This window comes from Hevea brasiliensis, chromosome 3 (genome assembly GCF_030052815.1).
Source record: "Hevea brasiliensis isolate MT/VB/25A 57/8 chromosome 3, ASM3005281v1, whole genome shotgun sequence".
NCBI classification, from domain to species: Eukaryota; Viridiplantae; Streptophyta; class Magnoliopsida; order Malpighiales; family Euphorbiaceae; genus Hevea; species Hevea brasiliensis.
In genome coordinates this window covers 111927526-111951265 of record NC_079495.1, presented here as the reverse complement: position 1 = coordinate 111951265, position 23740 = coordinate 111927526, and the positions used below count along the sequence as shown (strand labels likewise).

The following is a 23740-nucleotide window of genomic DNA, read 5'->3' as shown; positions in this document are numbered from 1 at the left end:
GATGAAAATAAGTTTTATTTTTTTTTTAATTTGAGAGAAAATAAATAAATAAATAAATATTTAAATAAAATGAAAAAAATGAATATATTAAAAAAAATTTTTTTTTCCTTTGTTTTTCTTTATTCATGTTACGTGTAGTCAAATATAGCAAGGCATATGAGCAAGGAAAAAAAAAAAAAAAAAAAGCGAAAGCAAGCACCAATTATGAGAGAATTATAAAAAGCTGCAAGTAGTAATATGGCACAAGTGGAAGAGGAATCTCCTAAAAGAACAAAACGAAAGAACAACATCATGTGATGAGCTAAGAAATCCATCTATTGTCCGTATGATTGAACATTTAGATGGATCCAATTCCCCTTTTTTATTTTGCCATCCGTTGCCTTCCCATTTGCAATAGTTGACTCAAAACTCTTTTTTAAAGGGCTCACCTCACATTATATAGCTCGTTTCAATTCCATTCTTAATTAAGAATATTTTTTTGAATGACAATTCTTTTTTTTTTTCAGTGGAGAAATGAGTGAGAAAAAAAAAAATACACATCCAATGGAAGCCTTACAAGTGTAGAAAGCACATCCGTTCTTTAATTGTGGGTTGCTTTAGAAAGTCAAAACCAGAGATTAGAAAAATTAGAAATGAAAAAGAAAGAAAGGGTCACAATCCCAAATATAAAAATTAAAAGATATGTTATGTTATAGGAATTGTGAGGAATGTATCTGATTTTGTTAACATATGAAAGCAACTAACTATCTAAAAATAATAATATAAAAATACACAAAGGAACACAATCGTCTTCCCCTGTATTTCTTGTCTATTGGCCTCTATTTTTATTGGCTCACGATGCTAAATCTTCTAGCTTAGGTGGGGTCCCATTCTAATGTACTAAGGAAAACTTTTACCATAAATTTATATATTCAATGAATTAAAATTCATTAAATCATATTTTATGACGTCACTCATTATAAAATATTTTATAGTATAATATACAATAACTGCCAAAAAAAAGTCTTCTACTTATCAAAAATTTCAATTTTATCTCTTATTATTATGAACATTATTAATTAAATCTTAATTTTTTTAATTTTTATCAATTTTTACTAAACTGTTGAAAAAATAATATCTCATTAATATTGACACTATGTAAAATGCTATATAAATATGATCTAATTACAGTTAATGTAAAAAAGAAAGATATATCTTTAAATAAAAAAAATTATATTTAATTTAATATAAATATTTTATATTAATATATATTTGATAAAATTCAATTAAACAGTTTTTTTATATTGATAGATGAAATAAAAATATGAGATTAAAATAATTGAAGAGACTAAAAATATGTATTTATGGATAAGAATATATTATTTTAGTATACCAATATAAAAAGTAATATATATTATTGAAGTTGTATTCTTATATGGTGATTACATGATATTTTTATTAGTAAAATAATATTTTTTTTAACGGTAAAATAGAATTGATAAGAATTAAAAAATTTATAATTTAATTAATAATTTTGATAATATAAGATAAAATTATAAAAATTTAAAAATGTACTTTTTTTTTACAGTTATCCCTATAATATATATAAAAGTTTCTCAATATATTAATATTTCTTGTTGGTAATCATAATCCATGTATTTTCCAATATTTTTAAAAATGTATTAAAAATAATTTTTAATTTTTTAATATAATTAAATCTTGATTATAAGGGAAATGAAAATTTTATTTTGTAAAACATACTAATATTTTAATTTTCAAACTAGTTAAACAAAATTTATAGTAGTCAATTACTTGGAGGTATATATATGTGTCTCAAATTTTTACTGATAAAATAATATTTGTTTATAGTTTTATTATAAAAGACATGGAATTTAACAAGTTACTTGTGTGATGCAAAGTCTAAATATGATTGAATTTTGAAAGCCATGGACAGTTTTGGTGGTTGCAAAATTTTTGTAATATGGTTAGCAATTTAAGGTGTAGAGTTGAGGTTTTGTGGTGAAAGGAAGTTCCCTCTTGGGCTGGTTGTGCTGTTGCCATCTCTACTGCATGTACTTTAATTTAGACCTTCCTTCTCTTCATTTAAATTGCTTCTACCACTATAGTTCACAAAACATGTGTAATTAGTAGGCACAGTGGGGTCCATCATATCTTCAAATTAATTCTTCTCATTCAAGTCATATTTATTAGATTTTTTAATTATTAAAATTTCATTATTTTTTAATAAAATGTAATAATATTGAATATTTAATGTATTTATAAAATAATTTAATAGATATAAAATTACTTTTTGAAAAAAAGCGAAGCAATTGCAGTAAAAGCAGATACATACATTACGCAGGGAAGAGGTCCGAATTTCTGGTATCAAGTGTGAATCCACCAACACTCTCACCGCAATAAAACTCAAACACTCGCTTCCACAGGCGACCACGTGTCATATTTTTATCAATATGTCAGCGTTGGCGTGAAGCGTAAAAGCCAAAGAATCAATTAAAGAAAAGCGCAAAATAAAGATTACCTGTCCGTGGTGAAGAAGGAAGGAAGAGAGTAGGAGACAATTTAGTAAACGAGGAGAGTGAGGGACCGTTTTAGTGTGGAAAACGCGGGTGGAAAAGCAAAAACAAGAGATGGCCGAGGGAGAAGGCTGTGCGTTTTGGAATTTGGATGGTTGGTTTTGTTCTCCTCTTCTTCTCCTTCTTCTTCTTCTTCTTCGAGTATCTCAAATTTCTTGGAGAGGAGTAGACGACGCTCTTTGGTTTTTTCTCTCTCGGCTAAAAGGATAAAAAAAAAAAATGAAGGGAAATTAAGCTCTCCTTCAACTTTTTCTTTCTCTAAAACGCTATCTATCTATCTGAAGGAGAAGAGGGATTCGGATTGGGTGAATGAGAATTGCGGCGGGGAGTGTTAGAGTCACTGCTTGGTGATGGAGGGCAATAATATTAGGTCTTCTAATTTTCAATAACTTTGATGCTGGAATTCCGATGTCCCGTACTGGTCCTCCGCCTGTGACTGAGGGACCCTCTCTGTCACCATCGTTGAACGAAGGTTCTCTCTCTCTCTCTCTCTCTCTCTCTCTCTCTCTGTCTCTGTTTCTCTCTCTTGGCTTTTTTTGCTGGTCATTTCATATTCAAATGAAAAACTGAACTTCTGCGAATGCAAGTTTTTTACTTGACGCGAATTGTCTGTTTTACCATTATGCGGGGTTAATTTGGCTTCATCACAGGTAGAATTGTGTTGGTTTTTTAAATTTACAATTTTTTTTTTGTTTTTATTTCCTTTTTTTTCGTATTGAAGATGCACACGCTGTGCTTATGGTTCATTAGAAAGTAGGAAATGCATCTAAATTTGTGTTTATGATGGTTGAATTGTCGGTTTTGCCCGCCTCTGTTTCTAATTGATCGGTTTTATTACGATCATGGGTTTGGTATGTGTTTCGAACTTATGCTTTTTTTTTTTTTTTCGTGTTTTTTTTTTCTTTTCACATTGATTCATTAAAAAGCTGCCTGAATTGATGATTTTTTTTGGCTGTTTGTAATGAAATTGCTTAGATCATTGCGGAATCATGACTTTGTCAATAATTTTATTAGTCATATTGTGGAACTTACGATGATTAGCTAAATTGATTTAGTTATTTATTCATTTTCATCTATTATTTTTTTTTCGGCTACCTTCTCTCTCTCGGTTTTTTTTTTTTTTAATTTTTTTAATATGTGTTGAAACGGTGTTTAGGAGCTTGCAAATTTATTTTTTACGTTTGATTGCTGGGAAAAAAAAAAGAGAAAATAAAATCACCTTCAGGATGGTTATTTTAGCAGCTTTTGGCCTTTAACTGATCAGAAAAATTAATTAATTCATCATTAAAGCTGTCGCATTATGCCGCTTTTGTGGATGAAACGAGAGTTGTGACATTTTTCTCCATTTTTGTTAGGCAATGTTTTGCAATAAATTTTTAAACCCGGTTATCTACTGTCGTCTTAGATGCAATGTGGCAAATGAATTTGAGATCAAATGAAACAATGGAATCTGGGCCTTATCCTGAGCGTCCTGGAGAGCCTGATTGTTCTTATTACATCAGAACAGGGCTTTGTAGATTTGGGGCTACATGCCGATTTAATCATCCTCCTAACAGAAAGCTGGTATTAACTGCAGCATGTTTAGACAAATTCTTGGAACTTCAAGTATATGAAATTTTATCTGTTGCCATCTTTCATGCACATGCATTTCTTGATTGCACATTCACACACTGCATATTTCATGTTTACTTTAGACTAAAAAAGCTATTGGGATTCGTATTGTCAACTAAATTCTATTGAGTTCTAGGCTTTAGCCGCTGCGAGAATGAAAGGGGAATTTCCAGAAAGGATGGGACAACCTGAATGCCAGGTGATATATTTTGCTTCTACGTGAACTATACTTACTGGTATTAAAAATGAATTGTCTCATTTTACCAATCTCCTTCCTTCTTCCCCACCCTGACAGAATGGAAAGAAAATGAAACGAAATCGTAGGACATAGAGAAGCAATGTATCTGCTACCATTACTTATTTTCGTGTTTTATCTCCCTTTTGATATTACATTTTAGCTGCCATAATCAGAGAGGGAAATAAATGTGAGAAACCCTTGGTTCTCTCTTCTTAAAAAACCATCTCTTCAGTAGAAGAGCAGGGATATGACAACTAATGACTATTTTATCTGTGCTCCAGTACTATCTAAAGACAGGAACTTGCAAGTTTGGAGCCACATGCAAGTTTCATCATCCTAAAGACAAGGCTGGGATTGCTGGAAGAGTATCCTTAAATATTTTGGGGTATCCACTTCGACCGGTATGTGTGTGTGTATATATATATATATATAAATATATTTGGATGTGGTACTTTTTGGTCACTCAATGTCTGGCATCTTCTTATATTTTAGTCCCTGAAATTTTCCTCTGTGGTTACTTTCTAGCTTGTGCTCCATATGGACGGGAAAAGCTATTACTAATATCTTGACATGTCATATCATGAAAAAGTTAGCATAAAGGCATCACAACATAGACATTTGTAATAATTTCCATATGATGTAATTGATGAGGAGCACAAAATTGTACCTGGTTCTACACATTTAAAGGACCTAACTATCTAAATAAGATGGAAAGGGGTTAAATCTAAAAAGTGAAAAGAAATTTGAAAGACGAGTGAATATAGGCCATAATGGGGATAATTATAGGGTAAGAAGGAAAAATGTATGGAATGTGATGAATTTTATTGAACTCTTTATTGATGTCCAAATTATTGATCTTATCTCGTTTGTTTTATCCTTTGTTCTTTCCAAGTCTAAGTTTGTGGACTTGGTACACTATGTTTGAAAGAGGAGAAAGTGGAAGGAAGTAAAATTAGGGAATAAAATATAAGAAAGAATAGAAAATAAAGAGAGAGAAAGTTTCTCCTTTTTATTGGCTGGAAAGAAAATATAAACGGGAAAATATGGAAACTAAATGATTAAGATTACAATAATTTTTTCTAGGATGAATTTTAAATGAAGGATAAATTAGTAAAATTAAAATTTTCTTTACATTCTTCCAATTTGAGAGTGGGCCCAAGGAGGAAATTTAAGTTACCTTATACTCACTTTATTTCCTTCCTATTTTCCTGACAAGGTAAATCAATTTCCCTCATTTTCCACTTTTTATTTTTCTCTTTTCCCAAACGTAGTGTTATGGAATGAATGGGACAATTATTTTGATTGATAGGTGTTTGAGGGTATCTTTTATTTTTAGTAGAGATACAGCTTCTTGTTAGCTTTTCACATTTAAACCTGCTGTGTTTATATTGAAAATAAATATGCTCAGCCGTTTTGCATGTATCAGGCCTGACTTTTCTCTGGAAATCCCCTGTTGCTTGGCTATTTGTGATTTGTATGTGTGCTTCTATGGAAAACTTAATCACAATGATTCCCTTTTCTTTTGTTTCCTGCAGAATGAGATTGATTGTGCTTACTACTTAAGAACTGGGCAGTGCAAGTTTGGAAGCACTTGTAAATTCCACCATCCTCAACCAACTAATGTGATGGTTCCACTACGTGGTTCCCCTATTTATCCTACTGTCCACTCTCCAACTTCTCCGGGTCAGCAATCCTATGCAGGAGGACTTACAAACTGGTCAAGAGCGTCTTTCGTTACCAGTCCACGTTGGCAAGTTCCTTCAAGTTATACACCTCTGATTTTACCTCAAGGAGTAGTATCTGTTCCACGCTGGAACGCATACTGTGTAAACTTCTCTATACCTTTGGTTTGAGTATGCAATGACAACCATTTAGCACACTGTGTTGTATATGGTCTCAGCAGGCTAATTGTTCACTAAACCAGCTTAAATGTGTTTTAAGTACTGCTATACTGCTTTTTCTATATTTCAATAATCATGTTTGACCACTTAATTTTTGCCTTATCATCAACCTAGCAATAAAATTACATTTATTCACATTGTTGTGCTTATTCATTAAAAAAAATTCTTATGATGCCAATATCCCACTTCAACTAGGAGTCAAGGGGGTTTAGGTCTGTATGTCTAAGCAACCCCGGTCCTCCAATGGGCCTTTTCTTAGAAGACAAAATTTTGTGGCCACCCCTATGGTTTAAAGCTCCTAATGCCTTGAGGGCAGACCAAGATCCAGTCATATATGCAAAATGGGATTATACATTAACATATGGTACCGTACCACTGATGGGGCCAACAAACTTTCTGTCCAGTCTCACAGTGCCTCAACAACAAACCTTGAGATTGTTCCAAGGTTCCAAATCATCAGTATCTTTTAGTTATGATAGCTGTTGAAGTTGCACCAATTGTACATTTATTTTGTTTCCCCACACACAGTTTTTTTTTTTTTTCAATCCATGAATTTTGTTCAACTCTCTGTACAAGTGGATAGTTGCATAGTATTAATGTCTGACAGTTATCCACACAGCCTAATTGGAATGATCTTTTTTCAGCCTTGGTGTAGAGATTTTCTTTGTTTTCTTGAAAATTTTGATAATCTCATAATCTTATGATTTGGTCCCGTACTCAGAATTCATTCAACCTTTTGATGTGTGAGGCTTGGGTGGCCCTTTGTTGCTCTAGCTGTGAGTCCAGAGTTGAAACTTTGTTAAAATTTGTAGTTGTAGTTGGGTGGTGATGACAGCTGCACTGCTAGTGGTGGCAGTGGAGTGAGCTGCTTACTTGGGTGAGATGCTGATGGTAGTTTTATGGTAGCAGTGATTGTGGATGTGGTAGCATTGGTTGGTTGTTGTGGTTGTGTTCCTGGAACTCTTAGAAAGCCGATTGAGCCATTGCAATAATTTATTGCTGGTTAAACTGTCTTTGTTTTGAGGATTTGCTTTGCTTTGTGAATTGAATGTAGGCACCAATTTTTGGGTTCCAAGGGGAATGAGCTAAATTAGAATTTAACTATGAAAAAAGTTTTCAGTATCTTCTTAAATCTGGATGGGGTCACAAAAGTGAGTTACAGTCTTTGCAATTGATTAAAGTTTCAGATTGCTCAAGAGAGAAGTGAAAACAGTAAATTAGCATCTTCCACTTAAATATGATAACCCCTTTTGCTACTTTTGAGCTAAACCAATTACTCTGCTTGTATTAAATTATGGAAATGTTAGTATATATGTATTAATGTATTAGAACATCTTAAGTACACTGGCTCTGTTTGGGATTGTGGTGGAAAAGCACCATTTTAGATGCCAATGAAAAAAGTAGTTTGAAAAAAAGGCTATTTAGTTGATTTGTAGTTCTTATCACTAAAACTATTAAATTTAACTTTAAGCCAAGTTTTAATACTTTATAACTAGCACATTTTAGGAGTTGCTTTTTACAACAACAGCTCCAATAACAATGCCAAACATAGCCAGTACTTTCTCAGTCTCCAAGTTTTTTTTAGTGCATCTTCAGAGGTTTCTAATTCTTCTTTATGGCGTGATCAAATCTATGAGTTAGTGGTAGGTTCTATTATTTGTTTCTTTAGCTTCAACAAGAGGCACAATATTTTTCTATTTGGGGGGTTAAATCTCCATTATTTTGTAGTTGATATATAGTTTCTACGCTTTTTGCACTCATTAGCTGCTTTGGTGCTCGAGTTGATGCTGTTTCTGCTTTATGGAACTTTTGAGGAAAAGGGTGACGTGATTATGGGATGCCAATTTTCCAGGGTCAGTTGGGATCAGTTTCTTCTCCAGAGGGTCGGCAACAAACAGGAAACAGTCAGATATATGAAACCTCCCGCCAGAGTGAATTGGTAAATACAGTATCTCAAGGGGCACTTTCTCCATTCCGTTCTAGCTCTGTCCCTGTAGGATTTTATGCATTGCAAAGGGAGAATGTTTTTCCTGAGAGACCTGGCCAGCCTGAATGCCAGTTTTACATGAAGACTGGGGACTGTAAGTTTGGTGCAGTTTGTAGGTTCCATCACCCAAGAGAAAGGCTAATTCCTGCTCCAGACTGTGTCTTGAGCCCCATAGGCCTCCCTTTACGCCCAGTAAGTTCTTTCCTTATTGACAAGTTCTTTGTTTCCATCCAATTGTCATTATCAATTAGGCTACTTGTAAGGAAATTTCCTTGTTATTTGGTGATTAAACTGAACTCATACTAATGAATTGCTTTGACATGTTTCTCATAATGATGGTTGTTTTTTTTTGTAGTTTGCTGAAAAATGTTGCAAATTGTTAAGACCTTGCGTTCTCTTTTCTTTTCTTTTTTCCCTCATAATGCAACTATTTGATTAAAAAATTGATTCAGAACTTTCTCCTTGCCCTTAAAATGTACCCAGTGATTAAAATTAATTGTCCTCTCTATTTCCAAGTCATGGAAAATTTTGAAGGTTGAAGTTGGCCACTCTTATGAAGCTCTTGCTTGTTATCTTTTCGGTATCTCAAATGTCTCATACACATTGACACATTGATTCAACATCCTCTTGTCAATTGATAAAAAATGAAAAAAAAATAATAATAAAAAAAGGAGATTTGGTAAATGTAGCTAATTCTAAGAAATGTTATGCAAATGAAAGTGACATGTTCTATAAAAAAGAAACTTTCCTATCACACACATGTAAATCTCTTAACGTTTTGTCTGTTTATGTGCAGACATGTGCTTAAATTATATAAGCTTTGTAGTTCTGTGCTTGGTTCAAGTTACTAGATAATTTGTTATATTCTCCAAAGGATTCATGGAGCTGTTATCTAATTTATAACAGGGAGAACCTTTGTGCATTTTCTATTCTCGTTATGGTGTCTGCAAGTTTGGTCCAAGTTGCAAGTTTGACCACCCTATGGGAATTTTCACGTACAATCTCTCAGCATCATCTTCAGCTGATGCCCCAGTTAGACGATTTCTGGGGCCGTCATCAGGATCTGCTGCATTTACTTTATCACCAGAAGGGCTTGTTGAAGCAGGCTCAACAAAGCCCAGGCGACTTTCACTGTCAGAGCCTAGACAAATGCCATCTGGTGATGATAATATTGATACAGAAGGATAAATGCTGTCTCAAGATTTATTAATCACAATCTTTTGGCTGATAAACAAGTGTTGTCTGTAAATTCATTTCCCATTGCTTGAGATGTACAAAGTTCATTGCAAGTTGAAAATGCAATTCAGTTGATAGACTTTTCTTCTCTGAATTTCTTGCTGCATTGTATAATCTGCAAATATTATCACATTTGGTAAAACCTGTGTGAACATTTCAACTGTCTCAAGGCCCTCTTTTCTGATTCTGTGTTCAAATTTTCTTCCTGTTGTATAAAGCTTTTCTTTACAAGTTATGAAGCCTTAGTCTCTTCTGGAATCTTCATCATAGGTCTCCACGTTTGAAGTGTCCACTTCATATCATAAGCATTGAAAACATGCTGCGTGCTTTGCAAGTATGTGGAATTGAACATCATCGTAATTCACATCACAATCATCATCTTCGTCTTCATTGTCTTCATTCTTTATTACTAATTTGCTACTGCTATGGAAGACTGAAATACTCATTTGAAATCTTCAGGAAATGTTTCAATTTCAGTTACTGATGTAGCAGTTCTGACCTCTTAATTTTCTGACAATGATTATTGTTGTACGAAGTAATTTGTCATTGCTAGTCACCAATAATTATTTTGTGAGACAGGTTCCTTCTTGCCGAAATTTGTGGGTGAATTTGATTTCAATAGAGAAGCATTTGGTGGCAGCAGGATGAAGTGGAATGTTATTGCTTATTGTCTCCTCGGTTGGATTATTCAAGGCTTACATATATCACAGGTGATCTTCTTTCTTGTAAGATTAGGATCTCCTTGGTTTATTTTATACATAGCTGTAGCAACAGATCTGGAGGTAGTTTTTTCTGCCTTGTAATTTGGACTGGTTGGTCATCTGGAGGTAATTTTAAATCTCATTTCCTATCAGGCTTTTTGAAATGGCAGGCAATGAATAACAACATTCATGGACTGCCCCCTACATCCACACCAGGCTTTTGCAATAAATCCCTGAAGCATATCAGGTACCAGGAGAACATTATTCATGATTTCATTGGTCATTCACTGATAAGTATCTGAAACCATGGGGAACTCGTGGGAAATATAGATCACCTTGTGGGGTTTTGATATTCTTTTTAGGCTTTGACGCTTGTCCAATATATTTCAAGTGGTTTAAAATATTTCAGCAATGTAACGACATTTACATTTCTTTTAATACAAATTTGCACGAACAATTGTACCTTCGCGTGGTATCATATGTTCAATTCCTTCTATGATCTGTGTTTTACTTTTATAACAATGAAAGTTTGGATAAATTACATTAGGATCCATTTGGATAGATAAGCTATGAAGTGAGGGGTATATGAATTTTACATTATATTAGGCTCTATTTGTTTCACGAAAAATATTTTTCTAGAAAATATTTTTTGCATTTTCTGGCGTTTGGGGCATTCGGAAAAATTGACCAACGGAAAATATTTTCCTAGTCAAAGGGAAAATTAAATTATTTTTAAAGAAAACGACTTTCATTTTTTAAAAGAGGAAGTTATTTTTTGTTTTCTAAATATTAATAATTTTATTAAAATGTGAATACACTTATATATATATATATATATATAAAATAAATATATATTATTAATTTAACAGTACAATCAAATAACGGAAGAAAATATTTTATATAAAAAATATTTTCTATATATAAGTTATTTTTCGTGAAACAAATGGAGTTTTAGTGTAATGATTTTTCATTTGAAACAAAAATTCAAATTCAGTTTCATTTTAAACAGATGCCTATCCAAATGGATCCTTAAGAAGATTTATTTGCATATTTCTTAAAATCCTGAAGTCAAGTACATGATCACTGGCCAGTAACATTACTAAATGTCTATTTCATATGGCTAGAGTTAGACTATCTATAGTTTCTTTTTAGGTTCTAACACTGAAGCTTGAGAGCTCATAGAACTATGATAATTCCATAATCACTAAGTTAAAGTACCTATTTATAGTATTTTGTGTGCAAAGTGTTACATTTGGATAATACACTAAATCTTTTTGTGTATGGCGGTGTGAATTTGTTATTGTTATCGGTCTAATATAAGATTTTGGTTGCTTCAAGCGGCTACTTTGCTTTAGTCTCTTGTGATAATGGGCTCACCAGCTTCGGTTGCTCCTTATTCCTCCTCGTCCTTGCTCAACCCTCTGTTCCCACACCTTCCCTCTGTTTACATGTTTTGGATGAGAGTTTAAATATAGCATATTTCTTTTTTATTTATGATATATATGCTAGATAAAGAACTTGAATTCCTTGAGGGCTCTGTTTTTTCTTTTTAACTGTTTCAGAGATGAAACAGTAGATTGGAGCATGGGATCTATGCTTGCTTTTACTTGTTTTCATGGTTTACTTATACTTGTTTTTTTTTTTTTTTCCCTAACATTTACCAACGGGCTTTTCCTCTAATATTATGATATTTTAAGGATTATAAGATTTCGAGTTTAATTTTCATTGGTATTAAAAATAATAATAATAATAATAATAATAAATCCTCTTGGAGCTTTTGTTTTTGAAAATATTTCCTATTAGAGCTTCACATCCACATTCTATCATTGCCTCCCAAGTTATAATATCTCAATGCTATAACTAATAAACTTTACACTAATTTGAAGTTAGTGGATTTGTTCTGTATGTGGTGGATGCAGAATTGGATTGATCTTCTCCTTGAAAATAACATTCAAGATGCTCAAGTTTGTTTACATCGTCAAGGTGGTAGAAAGTATTTAGATGGAAAGGCTTAAAAGTTGAAGCTTTGATGTTTTTCTCCGTTCAACCAAATACCAATTAAATGACACCATTTAACCAAATACAGAAGCAGAAAAACTTCATAGCGAAAACACCCTAAAATTGAAATCAAGATACAATTGTATATCAGCAAAAGAGAGTTCATTCTTTCCTTGTTTCAGTTTGACTCTTCTTGGCTGTATCAACGCCATCTACCGGGGGCAATGTCTGCAGAAAATCAGAAACCCACACTTAGACATTTTATCAAACGGATTATAAGCATGCGAAATAATGGTAAAAATAACCAGGGAGAAAAGTGTTACGAGATCAGGTTTATAAATGTTGTGAACGATGGAGGCGCCAGTAAGAAGTGAAATGATGACAACAACGCATGACCAGCCCAGTGAAGGAGTGCCAGTGGGCTGCTTCCCTGCTCCAAATTTCTTATTCATTCTTGGTAGCTTCGAGAAAATGGTTATTGTGTCAAGGATCGATTGAGACGGCTGCGACTGCGGCTGCCAGGATTTCAAGTGGCAAGCACTGCTGCACCTGCCCTGAGCTTGGTATTGATGGTGAGGGGAACAAGGACGCTTAAACGCAACGTTTTATGCACATATTACATTTTCAATTTTCTCAATAGCTGAATATATATGTATATTTATTAAATGTTAATATAATAAATATAAAGTAATTAATAATTTTAACTTAATAATATTAAAATTATATTTAAAAATATAAAGTTTCAAATTTAAATTTAAATAAGAGGGTGTATATATAATAATAATAAAAAAAAAATAAAAATAAAAATTATAAATTATATATAACGAGATGAGGCAAAGAAGAAGGGTAGAAATCACTTGGGGAGTCACGCCTCACACTTTTCTCTGCTGTATAAAACAAAGTGGACCAAGCGCTCTCCTCCTCCAAAACTCAGTTCTCACAACCCTCTCTAAAACCCACTTCCATGGTTCCGCCCCCAAGAATACGCAAAAGACCCAATTATTAAGGACTCTCTCTCTCTCTCTCTCTTTCTCTTTAATACCACCTAAACCTAAAGCACTTGAAAACCCATCAACTAAACTAAAAATGCATTTATATTTATGATCCATCAAATCAAGTACCTCTCCAGAGCAGATCAAAACCAAAACCCGGTTACCAGCTGATACAAATTTAGCTCAAACAAATCCAAAACCCATCTTAAAAGAAAGATAAACATACATTATGTCTGCTGCCTATGGGGTCACCCTTCCTCTCATTCTGCTCTTGCTGCTTTTGGCTAATGTCATCAGTTACAGTGAAGCAAGTACAAGTGTAGCCCAAGTGAGTGTTTCTTTATATCTTTAACCTTTCAGTCATCACTCAAATTTTTTTTTTTTTTAAATTTCTTAGATCCCTTTTCATTTCTTGTCAAATTGGTCATTATTTCTTGTGATTATTTTGTGGATTGAATGCTTGTTTTGTTTCTCTTGATTTGGAGGCAAATGGGTCTGCAACTACCAATGAGATGGTGCCGTTGATGGAGCCAGAGAAGGTTGTGGAGACGAGAATGATGTTGAATGAGAGCAGGAGGAGGTTGGGTAGCTTCCAGATATGTGCACTTTGTACTTGCTGCGGAGGTGCTAAGGGGCTTTGCTTGCCTTCTCCTTGTTGCTATGCCATCAATTGCAACATTCCCAACAGGCCCTTTGGTTTCTGTTCTTTCACTCCCAAGACCTGTAATTGCTTTGGATGCCATATCTAAATCTTCATATTTTGCATTATTTTATTTCTGGGGGTCATCTCCTTGATTCTGCTGAAGTGTGAATGGGAAGAAGAATATCTGTTCTTCATTTGTTTGTTTATAATTATATTATTATTTACAAGAATACTATTAGTGTTGACGGTTGCTATTTCCAGAGGGAATTGTGTATAAATTTTTATGGAAGTAGCAGTGCCTTAAGATAGTGGCAGAGCTAGGATTAACAATATATGATGTTTGGGGAAACATTGTTCTTTGTTTATTAAGCTACTGTTGCGTGTGATAATTCAATTAGTTGTTTGAAGAATATATTAATGCTAGTGCTCAATAGGCTAGTTTGTTTACTCGTGACATAGATTAAGATTCAGGTTATTTTAATCTCGTCTTCTTACCTATTATTTTTTTATACTACCTGTGGATGTAATGCAGATTGCAACGTTAAGATCTTTTCTTTTTTAACATCAATTGGGTATCTTTATTTCCACATTTTTTTGTTGTAACATGTTGGGTACTTCTTTTGTCAATTTGGTTGTCTTTATTCCCGCTTTTCCTTTTGCTTCTCCCACTGCCATTTCCTTGATCTTGATTCTTGAACATAGTGTTTAGCAGAAACCAATTTTTTGTTTGGTTCAACAGTGGGTTACAAAATAGCTCTCCCCCTTCTCATAAACTGGCTAATACCAGAGTCAAACCTTCATTGATCAATTACATAATTGCCATAGCTAATTATATAAATCTTTTACCGTTGACTTAGCCTCCTTGTGGACTAGCAGAAAATAAATTGGCACACCTACAATACGTTTTCTTGAACCATATAACTTAGAGCATAATTGTTCTGGCAATAATGCTTCTGTTTTAGTGGGGCTAAGAAATCCAAAGTCGGCCTACATATGCAATGTCCTGCCAAGTTCCAACAGATCATGTTTTGATCTGGGTGGCCCCTTATTTTTGATAAATGGCACCCTTCAGCACGCACATACCAAAACCAAGAGTCAAAGATAGGCTGGCTGGTTTCATATTTACCTAAAGTTGGTGAGTGCTAATTGCTGGTGTAAAATCCCTTTGATAGATGAGTTTTTATTGCTGGTGGATAAGATAAAGGTGAAGGTATTAATGCATGGAGGTGTAGCCAACCCAGATATTAAGGTGGGTGGAAGTTGGGTAGGGGCAATTAAGCCTAGCTACTACTTGCTAAAGTTGTAAGGTGGGGGTTTTATATGTATTGAAAGACCATTATTGTATACTTCAATTGCTATATGTCTGTTCAGTGCAATTTATGGTTCTGTTGGTCATTATACTAAGGATACACATGCCACTGTAGATCTTATAGATTCTGTCCTACATATGATTCATCTTGTGTTAGATTCCTTGTCAACTTGTCTTGTACAAGAGGCATCTTTTTGTCCCTAAGAATATGTGAGCATTGTGCCTTTTAGTTGATTTTTTTTGCTATAATACACACACACATACATATTAATATTAATAGCATAAAACAAAATATCTCTGTTTTTCATTAGAGCAAGAAAATTCCCATGTATCATCTGAGGCTGTGAACACAATGAGTATGTGTTCTGTGGGAGGAAATATACGAGTCTTTTAACTGGTAGGGCTCATGAGGATACGGAAATGGCAGTCGGCCACATCTGCATTTGGTGTCTTGATTAGAGTGTTTTGGGAGTGTCATTGACTTCCTTTCTACAGAAAATGTGCGACAACCCATGTGCTATTTTAAGGGCAAGTAGCGATCAAATGGTGGGTATTTTTATTATATCCTCCAAACAAATTAAAGAAAAAATATATATATATTTGTTGTGCATTTTTCTCGCTAGGATCATGTGTATATGAATTTGGTTCTTCTTGATTTTTTTGATCTTAGCTATGAATTCTTTACCATTAAGCATGACCTCAATAATACAGAATTTGACATATTCCCAAGTGACATGTATTGTTAGTCAAGATAATCAAATAATTTGTGTATGCTTCAAGAAAATATAAGGTCTTCCCCTGCTGAAATAGTAAATAATTTATTGAAATGACAACCTTTTATGTCATCCAACTTCAAGAATTTAAACAAGATATAACATTTAATTCACAAATAACTACAGAAGAAGAAAAAGGCAGCCTTCTCAACACGTGTAGATTTTATATCTTCCTCTTCTTTTAAATTCTTGATTTACGAACATTAACAAATAACAAATACATTTAAGCAATTACTAATTCCAACAGCAAGAGCCAACACCAATGAACCTCCACATTTTAATACAACATATATACTGAACATTCACATAATCATCTTGTTTTTTGTTCTTTCGTTGTCCCTCTGCCATAGCATTTCCCATGAAAGCCAAAATAGCTATGACTAGTATCACCATCAACTTCTGCATCAACCTCCTTGTCCCTACGCTTGATTCTAATCCCATTTTGCGACTTTTGAAGCCTACCCAAAAGCCAAAATTGTGGAAAAGGATGAACAATTTGCAGAAAGATTACAACGGGAGGAGATCTTAGTGCAAAATTTGTGTTCTGGCCGAAATGGGTTTTATAGAGCATAGGTTTTGGCTTTGCAGGCCATTTGAACATTACTTGTTCTTGCCAATCTGGCAATTTAGCTTCATTTTGTTTTATTCACTGTCTTGGTTTTCTATCTGTTAATTTGTTGCCCTAGTTTTAGGAGGATAACAGCTAATCTCTTCCTTTGAGGAAAATTATTAACAGATTAATAAAAATAAATAAATAAATAAAAACACAGCTTGAGCCAGTGTCCTTCTCTGTTAGGGAAGTTGTGTTGGTTTCTTATAATGGTATTTTTCCCCCCATCTCTCTGAGGCTCTGCTTATCCTTCTCTGCAATTACTGAGGATCCTCACGTCATATATACTATTAATAATAAGAATAAATTATAATAATAGCTATAATAACGACAAAAAAAACAATAATTTATTTTTTTTAATGGATTTGGCATCTTCCAAATTAGTTCTTTATTAAAAAAGAAAATAGAAATTTCATTAAAATTTCTAATCTAAATTTAATAATATCACCTAAATCATTGTTATTAATTAGCTGAACACTTCTAAAATAAAACTAATTTTAATTCAACTTGAAGTAATAAATTAAACGGATATTTCTTTTATTTCATAATCAAATAATACTATGGATTAATTTTTTTTATATCATTTTATGTTTTCCCTTTAATTTCATTGAAAGCAAATAATTCATATTAACATTGAGATTCAGAAAATGACAAATACTTTTTGATTGAATCTCTAAATTAAAACCAATCAATAAGGGTTTTATGTCCCACAAAACCCAATTATTCGGGCCATGCCTGAATGGGCCCATCCATACCAGGTGTTGCAGATGGAATCATATGAAGAATGATTACATTATGCTTCAGGGTACATAAAAATAATATTCATTCTCTTATTAAAATCTGAGCCAGAGTTGTTGAAAGATTGCATTCAGAGGGAAACTTTCAAAAGGAGAAATGACATGGAGGGAAATTTTGAAAATATTAGGAAAAAGAGACTTCTACTTGAGCAGCATCGAGGGTCTGAGACACTTCAACTAAATTTTCAATCTTGAAAACCAAAGTTCTTTGACAAAAAGGAGATAAAGAAAGAGAATGAAGAGAGATTTATTAAATTTGGAGATTATTATAATATTATTAAACTACGGCTAAACAGTTTGGAGTGAACAATTCCCCTAATTTATATTACTTTTTCTGACTTCTACACATGACATTAGCATCCATCTAGATGTTCAGGTTTCATATGATGAAAGTTTTCACTATAAATTATGCAGAAGGTACATGTAGTTGCGCAGAAGTTGCTGTAGAGTGACTGTTTTAAACAGAAATTTATTTATTTATTTTTATTTTTAACTTTCCAAGTCAGAATTTTGTTGTTGATGAAGGTATGCAAGCATCTTGATCTAAAATAATTGCTTTGTTGGAGATTTTGTCAACCCTGAAGGTAACAAATGTTTAAACTTTAGTGGTAATAAATGGTGGGTTTTGAGGATGTCATTATGGTTACTTCCCTTCAACTTTCTCCAAAACCCTTTTCTCCAGTTCATAAATTCACCATCTTTCTTCCCTCTTTAATATATGCATGTTTCGAACATAAAGAATTTAGACTATCGATTCATACGAGTTCTCTGTTTACTAAATTCACTCCTCGTACTTTCAAATCAAACGAGCTTGTTAACCCTCGTACATTAACTTGTGCGAGCCAGTTGTAAAGCTACTTAATTGAAATAGATTTTTTTTTTTTTCAATGCCTTCCCAGATGAATGCAAGCAGTGAAGTGACTGAGTTGTAAAGTTCTTTCCTATTGGAATCATGATTACTTCATTCTGAGGGAACCTAATTCCCTAAAGCTTTAGACATCACCCAAGCATTTTGCTTTTAATAGTATATTGTCAGACATATCCATACTCAGAATAAAGTAAATAAGGGAAAAGAGCATAAATTTATATGAAATGAAATTATGCTATCCTTCCTGCTATCGCCATTCCTCAATTGTAATCTGCAAATGTGGAGCATCAAACAAAGTATATGCTTATGCTTATGAACTTTTATTAATGGAAGATAAACAGAATCAATAATCACTCAAATGGGAGCCTTCTCTCTCTCTCTCTCTCTCTCTCTCTCTCTCTCTCTCTCTCTTTCCTCTTATTGCTTCTCTCCACAATTTCTGGTCTATTTATATCACTATATTTTCATTCTTGAAAAAAGAATGATGTAATTACGAGTCCTGAAATTACAAAATGTACAAACAAAGATGCATGTCTCATGAACACGGCTACAAGACCGGGAATGCTCCATTTGATGCTTGAGATATTTGCACTTCACAGCCTGAGATCTCTGCACAACTCCATCTTCCATTACTGCACATGTTTTGCAATCTTAACCGTTTGTTTAGAACTTTGATAATGTACTTAACTTAAACTGGTCTAGGGGCTAAATGAAAGCTAGGCACACTTTGTTTATCTGCTTGTTTGTATGGATCTACCCAACATTTATCCTCTGCTGCTGCTTTTTGCCATCGTTTACGAAAAATTTTGAATTCAATAAAGGATTGCCTCCTTACCTGCATAATGCTCATGTTAGCTAAATTTAACTTGTAACAAATAAAACATTCCACATGACAGTTCCTGCTCAACAGATTCTTCTTTCTTCCTGTGGTGGGTTTTCTTGAGCAGACTGGATACCGAGTACTCTATCCTAGCAGGCTGATCAATCTAGTGGCGCACTAAATGTACATCTATACCTCTAGGGCGAGTGACACTGGCAACTCTAAACAAAATCAGTTATGACAAAAAAAGTGAAGACAACAACAAAAATAGGTAAATTTCATCTAGCCATGAATCTTCAGTGAATATAATCTGCATTTACTTACTTCTAGTCTAGGATCCTTCTTTTTAGAATGAGATGGCTCCTGCAATATAAGAGTCAAATGCTAAGTTCCAGTAAAACTAGACAAGTTAGAGCATCCTCAGTAAATTTAGCATTGGAACTTACTTCAAGTATATGATCCCTTTTATTCGAATGAGATGATTCCTGCAATGGAGATATCTAAATAATCAGCTTCAGTAACAGATTAAATCAGGCGAGACACTGCAGAACTGGTTCTACATAACCTGGATTATGTACTAGAAGCAGCCAAAATCTTGAAGGGAACCTCAAGTTTAAAATTGGCTAAAGAGCTGACTTAAATGAAGCTATTTGCAATAATAATGTGATAATTTGAGAGGTCTAACCTTATTTTCATTTGTGCCTCCAAGCGTAGGACGACCATAATGCACTATGTACTCAGCATCCACAACACCGATGTTTTTCATCCGATCACCCTGTCAAAAGAACGACTCAGAAATCAAGATTTGGGAAGGCAAATATGGAAGAGGAATTAAACAAACTAGTGATAAAACATAAAAAATAATAATAATAATAATAATAACTTGCCTGTGCACAATAGCCAAGCTGATAATCAAGACCCCAAGCATGGATCAAGTCATTCTGGAAAAGAAAATGTAAATTAGAAAGTTTGGACAACAGGTTAACAAGATCTGCAAAAGGCCATAACACACTAATTAATTATTGCCATTAAAATTGTAGTCCAAATGGACACAAGAAAAAGTCACACGGTTGCCACACTTCTCCAACCCTGGTTTTAAATATCAGACATTCCAAACAGAATCAGCTGATTCAGTTACACTGTTTATGATTTCAAAACCATTTCCAATTCCATTATTTATAATCATATCTGGTAAAAGCTTAAAAGAATTCAAAGAATCGGTGCCTGATTCAGTCTGATTAGGTTATCCACTTACATTATCATAACACCATGCTCCATCCCCATCCTAGAAACCTAAAAGGAAAGGTGGATAGGGAGAAGTGAAATGAAAAAAACAATCAATGCAATATATATAATAACATGCCTGGATCATATACCACACGCAACGCCATGCAGCTGTTGAGAAAACAGGAGCCATCATTTCTACCCACCTACAATCAAAGTTTTAATCTTAGTTCCATCAAGAAAATAAATAAACTTCTTTAATTTTTTTTCCCAAACAAATAATAAAAACCTTCAAAAATAAAAATAATTTTTACTTGAATTATACAATGCTATGTAATATATGTGAATTGTTACCCTGTGCATGGAGGAGCTGTACTACTTCCATCACAAATACCAGGCTTGAAAGTTCTTCTGCTAACAATGAAACAAAGCCACATATTAATCAACAGTGTTGAGGCAATAAGTGCTTATCAGGCCAATTTTAAAACTCAAAGGTTGTCCCAAGAAGAGAATATTGTTGAAGAAGAAGAATACAGGCAACAAAAAGGAGTTGAATCAGAGAACATAGAATCTGCTCCAAATCAAGAAATTAAAGGTGGCATCAAACCAGCATCATGTTTAAATACTGCTAAATTGCTGCACATATTGTAAAAGCTGCATACTAAATTGGAAACTGTGAATTTTTTCTCCTGATAAAAGATTCATTGTTAAAGACAAAAGAGGCTGCATAAGAACCTGTGAACTATTGATTTCCTCACGCGTGCAGTAATTTGCTGGTGTATCTCTGATTTACCAGTATCAAGTGCTGGCTGTGATATCTCAAGCCCTTTGCTTTTAGCAATTGATACATACCTAGCAGTGTCAAATAATTGAAATTTTCACATTTCAGAACATTATTAATAATATAATATAAGCTATCATATCATGAAGTAACAAATTAGCTCTTTGCATCAATGCAACCGGTAACGGTAACGGCCGTTAAATAATGGTAACGGTAATGGCTGTTACTAGGAACAACTAACAAGAGATTAGGTTTACTGACAAGATGTGGCATTTTCTTCCAGTTGAAAATAGACCACATATCATGCAAAGTAGGTATGAAATTCTCATAACATTTTTTCCAATTTAAACTTCTAATTTAAAAAGTACTTTATTATCATATAAAAAAGCGTTGGAGTTAACGTACTGTTTAGGGTCAAAATTTTCAACTCCAAGGTCCTCATCCCAGAGAAAAATATAATTGTACTCTGCAACAATATCAGGATGCAAGAAACGTTTTGCAAACCACCTAGCAACAAAAACCAAAACTCAGTAAATTTACATTCACAAAAATGCATAGTGGATTAAAAAAGATGATAGGTTGCAGACTAAGGCAACTTACCATTAACCAACAAGGGTAGCAGGTAGCCTAGTTGGCCACTATCTTAATTTTAAATAACACTAACCCACTAACATTGCGACTCTTGTAAGAGGAAAAAAATAAAATAAAATAAAATAAAATAAGCAACTTACCATTTAGTTTGATTGCGGGCAGAAACATGTATAACATGATCATTCCATTTGTAATCCTTCCATTCATCAACAACTCCATCATAGTGGAAAAGCATTACAGTAAAATTACTACATAGAAACTGCAAATAAAAAGAGCAATGAGAAATACTAAACCAAAAGCAGAGAAATGTTGCAAATAATAAGGTGCACATTTAAACTTAGATACCTTTTTTACCATTTCATCAACAATAGCTCTTTGCTTTATTCCAACAGCCAGTGTAAACAAGTTATTTGAAGAATTTTCGTTGTTCTGTGGAAACCATATCCAAGTCAATACAATATTGAAGCAAAGAAAATAATAAGGCAAAAAGAAGAACAAGAAAATATTAACCAAGTCATTGAGTTATGGCTGATATTTATTGAAGAACTTGTTCACCGCTGATAAAAGAGAGGGGGGGCGGGGGGTGGGGGGGGTGCGGCGGGCGCTCGATGACAAGGTGTAAAATGCCATTTTTATAGAGATTATCCCTATGGCATCTTTCTATTATTATTAAGGTGATTATGTAAATCATATTATTCTATTGCCTATAAAGGGTGACCCAGGTCTCATAGTCATAAACCTTTACCTTTGGAAAGCCCCATAAAGGTCTCATTTGCAAGTTGGAAGTCTTTGAAACAATACCGTCAGGTAATGACTCACTTCCAGGAGGCCTGCATTGATTCTAAAACCGATAAAACAAATGTAAGCAATTAATCCCAGCAATTTGATTCTATGAACATATAATTTCCATGTTCAAATGACAAAAGAACTTTCCAGCAAGTAAAAACAAACCTTACAAGTGACGAATTTCAAATTCTGGAAACTATCAGCTATTTTCCATCTTGATACTTTCTGCACAACAGGCTCAAAGTTATTCTACACTTGCAAGATAACCCCATCTTTGAAGAATCAGAAAAAGGAAATAATAACTTGAAAAATAAACAAAACAAAAAATTTCAAATTTTTAGTCAATTTTTCGATGTGAGCATATATATATATATATAAACAGCTATACCTCTTTGTAATCTGGAACTATGAATGCGCTTCCTATGAAGAAAACTAGAAAAAGAAAAGAAGCTGCAGGAAGAAAGTTACAAAAACATGATTTCCTACTCTTCGTATCCACAGGCAAAGGTACCTGAAAAATAAAATTAAGGCAAAATAATTGCAACAGCCAATTTCCCAACAAAAACCAAATGGACTGGCTATTTCAATTGAAGCACCATCGAGATGAAACTCATTAGCAAACAAAATCTCAATATTAATAAAAGGTTATCGATTCTAGTTTAACTCGGGCAGCTCTCAAAATCGAATTTTAAGAGGGAAAAAATTAAAAAAAAAAAAAAGCAAACTTTACTCCTCCTTTTTGGTTTTTATAATGCTTTTAGCTTAAAAAACAGAGTCCCTTTATTCTGCAAATAGAAACTCACGGGATTATTGAGAGACTTCATATTCCATAAAACTCAATGCAGCCCCAGCGGTTCATGCAACGACGACACTCTGTTCAGCCTCCTTATGCGTCGCCGGAGAAAGAATGTTTCTTCAGTTGTGGTCAGAGGAAGGAAAAACCAGAGGAAAGTTTTCAACTTTAACAGTAAATAAAATGAACATAAACAGAACAGAACACAGAACAAAGGAATATAAGGGAAGACGATGAATGCGAAATTCTAGCCCGAAGAGCACGGCTATTGGTTGGGGGATTGGTTTGGCACGACCATGAATTGGAGAAGCAAGAGAGGTAAAGATTTAAATTATTACTAATTTTTGTTTAATTAATTAATAGTAATAATATCTTCACAAAGATACTGCCACGCGCGAAAGCGACGCTCTTGCTGCCTCTATTATGCGTTTTTCATGTTTTCCGTTTTCTTTCCTTATTGGTCAATGGCGTTTCTGAATTTGACTTTCTAATTTACATTTATTGTCAA

At 33.6% G+C, this 23740-nt stretch overlaps 3 protein-coding genes and 1 long non-coding RNA gene across 12 annotated transcripts; 2 read left to right on the top strand and 2 right to left on the bottom strand.

The window, feature by feature from the left end:
• Positions 1 to 2535: 2535 nt before the first annotated feature.
• LOC110659426 (zinc finger CCCH domain-containing protein ZFN-like) lies at positions 2536 to 10743 on the top strand. Of its 8 annotated transcripts, none has more exons than XM_021817354.2 (9): positions 2536 to 3045; positions 3929 to 4178; positions 4321 to 4383; positions 4704 to 4823; positions 5958 to 6248; positions 8176 to 8502; positions 9217 to 9469; positions 10126 to 10256; positions 10418 to 10743. In XM_021817354.2, the coding sequence occupies exons 2-9, from the start codon at positions 3984 to 3986 to the stop codon at positions 10547 to 10549; spliced, it is 1512 nt and encodes a 503-aa protein (XP_021673046.2). In that variant the 5' UTR covers positions 2536 to 3045; positions 3929 to 3983; the 3' UTR covers positions 10550 to 10743. The 8 variants fall into 8 exon arrangements, with proteins under 8 accessions (XP_021673046.2, XP_021673044.2, XP_021673045.2 ...); XM_021817352.2 differs by having other exon boundaries at positions 2537 to 3045; positions 3979 to 4178; XM_021817353.2 differs by having other exon boundaries at positions 2540 to 3045; positions 3979 to 4136.
• A 1500-nt stretch (positions 10744 to 12243) lies between these two features.
• On the bottom strand, positions 12244 to 12967 carry LOC110659425 (uncharacterized). Its single transcript, XR_002495741.2, has 2 exons — positions 12569 to 12967; positions 12244 to 12473 (listed from the first exon to the last, which is right to left on the bottom strand). It is a non-coding gene; the product is annotated as an uncharacterized LOC110659425 (long non-coding RNA).
• Positions 12968 to 13094: 127 nt separating this feature from the next.
• LOC110659424 (uncharacterized) lies at positions 13095 to 14292 on the top strand. Its single transcript, XM_021817350.2, has 2 exons — positions 13095 to 13565; positions 13723 to 14292. Exons 1-2 carry the CDS (start codon positions 13467 to 13469, stop codon positions 13984 to 13986), a joined length of 363 nt encoding a protein of 120 aa, XP_021673042.2. The 5' UTR covers positions 13095 to 13466; the 3' UTR covers positions 13987 to 14292.
• Positions 14293 to 18517: 4225 nt separating this feature from the next.
• On the bottom strand, positions 18518 to 23573 carry LOC110659423 (uncharacterized). Of its 2 annotated transcripts, none has more exons than XM_021817348.2 (15): positions 23243 to 23573; positions 22828 to 22950; positions 22605 to 22664; positions 22399 to 22494; positions 21999 to 22082; positions 21794 to 21912; positions 21468 to 21569; positions 21017 to 21133; positions 20636 to 20692; positions 20421 to 20487; positions 19945 to 19998; positions 19743 to 19832; positions 19504 to 19542; positions 19382 to 19420; positions 18518 to 19072 (listed from the first exon to the last, which is right to left on the bottom strand). In XM_021817348.2, the coding sequence occupies exons 1-15, from the start codon at positions 23261 to 23263 to the stop codon at positions 18926 to 18928; spliced, it is 1215 nt and encodes a 404-aa protein (XP_021673040.1). In that variant the 5' UTR covers positions 23264 to 23573; the 3' UTR covers positions 18518 to 18925. The 2 variants fall into 2 exon arrangements, with proteins under 2 accessions (XP_021673040.1, XP_021673041.1); XM_021817349.2 differs by having other exon boundaries at positions 22828 to 22889; positions 23243 to 23572.
• Between the last annotated feature and the right edge of the window lie 167 nt (positions 23574 to 23740).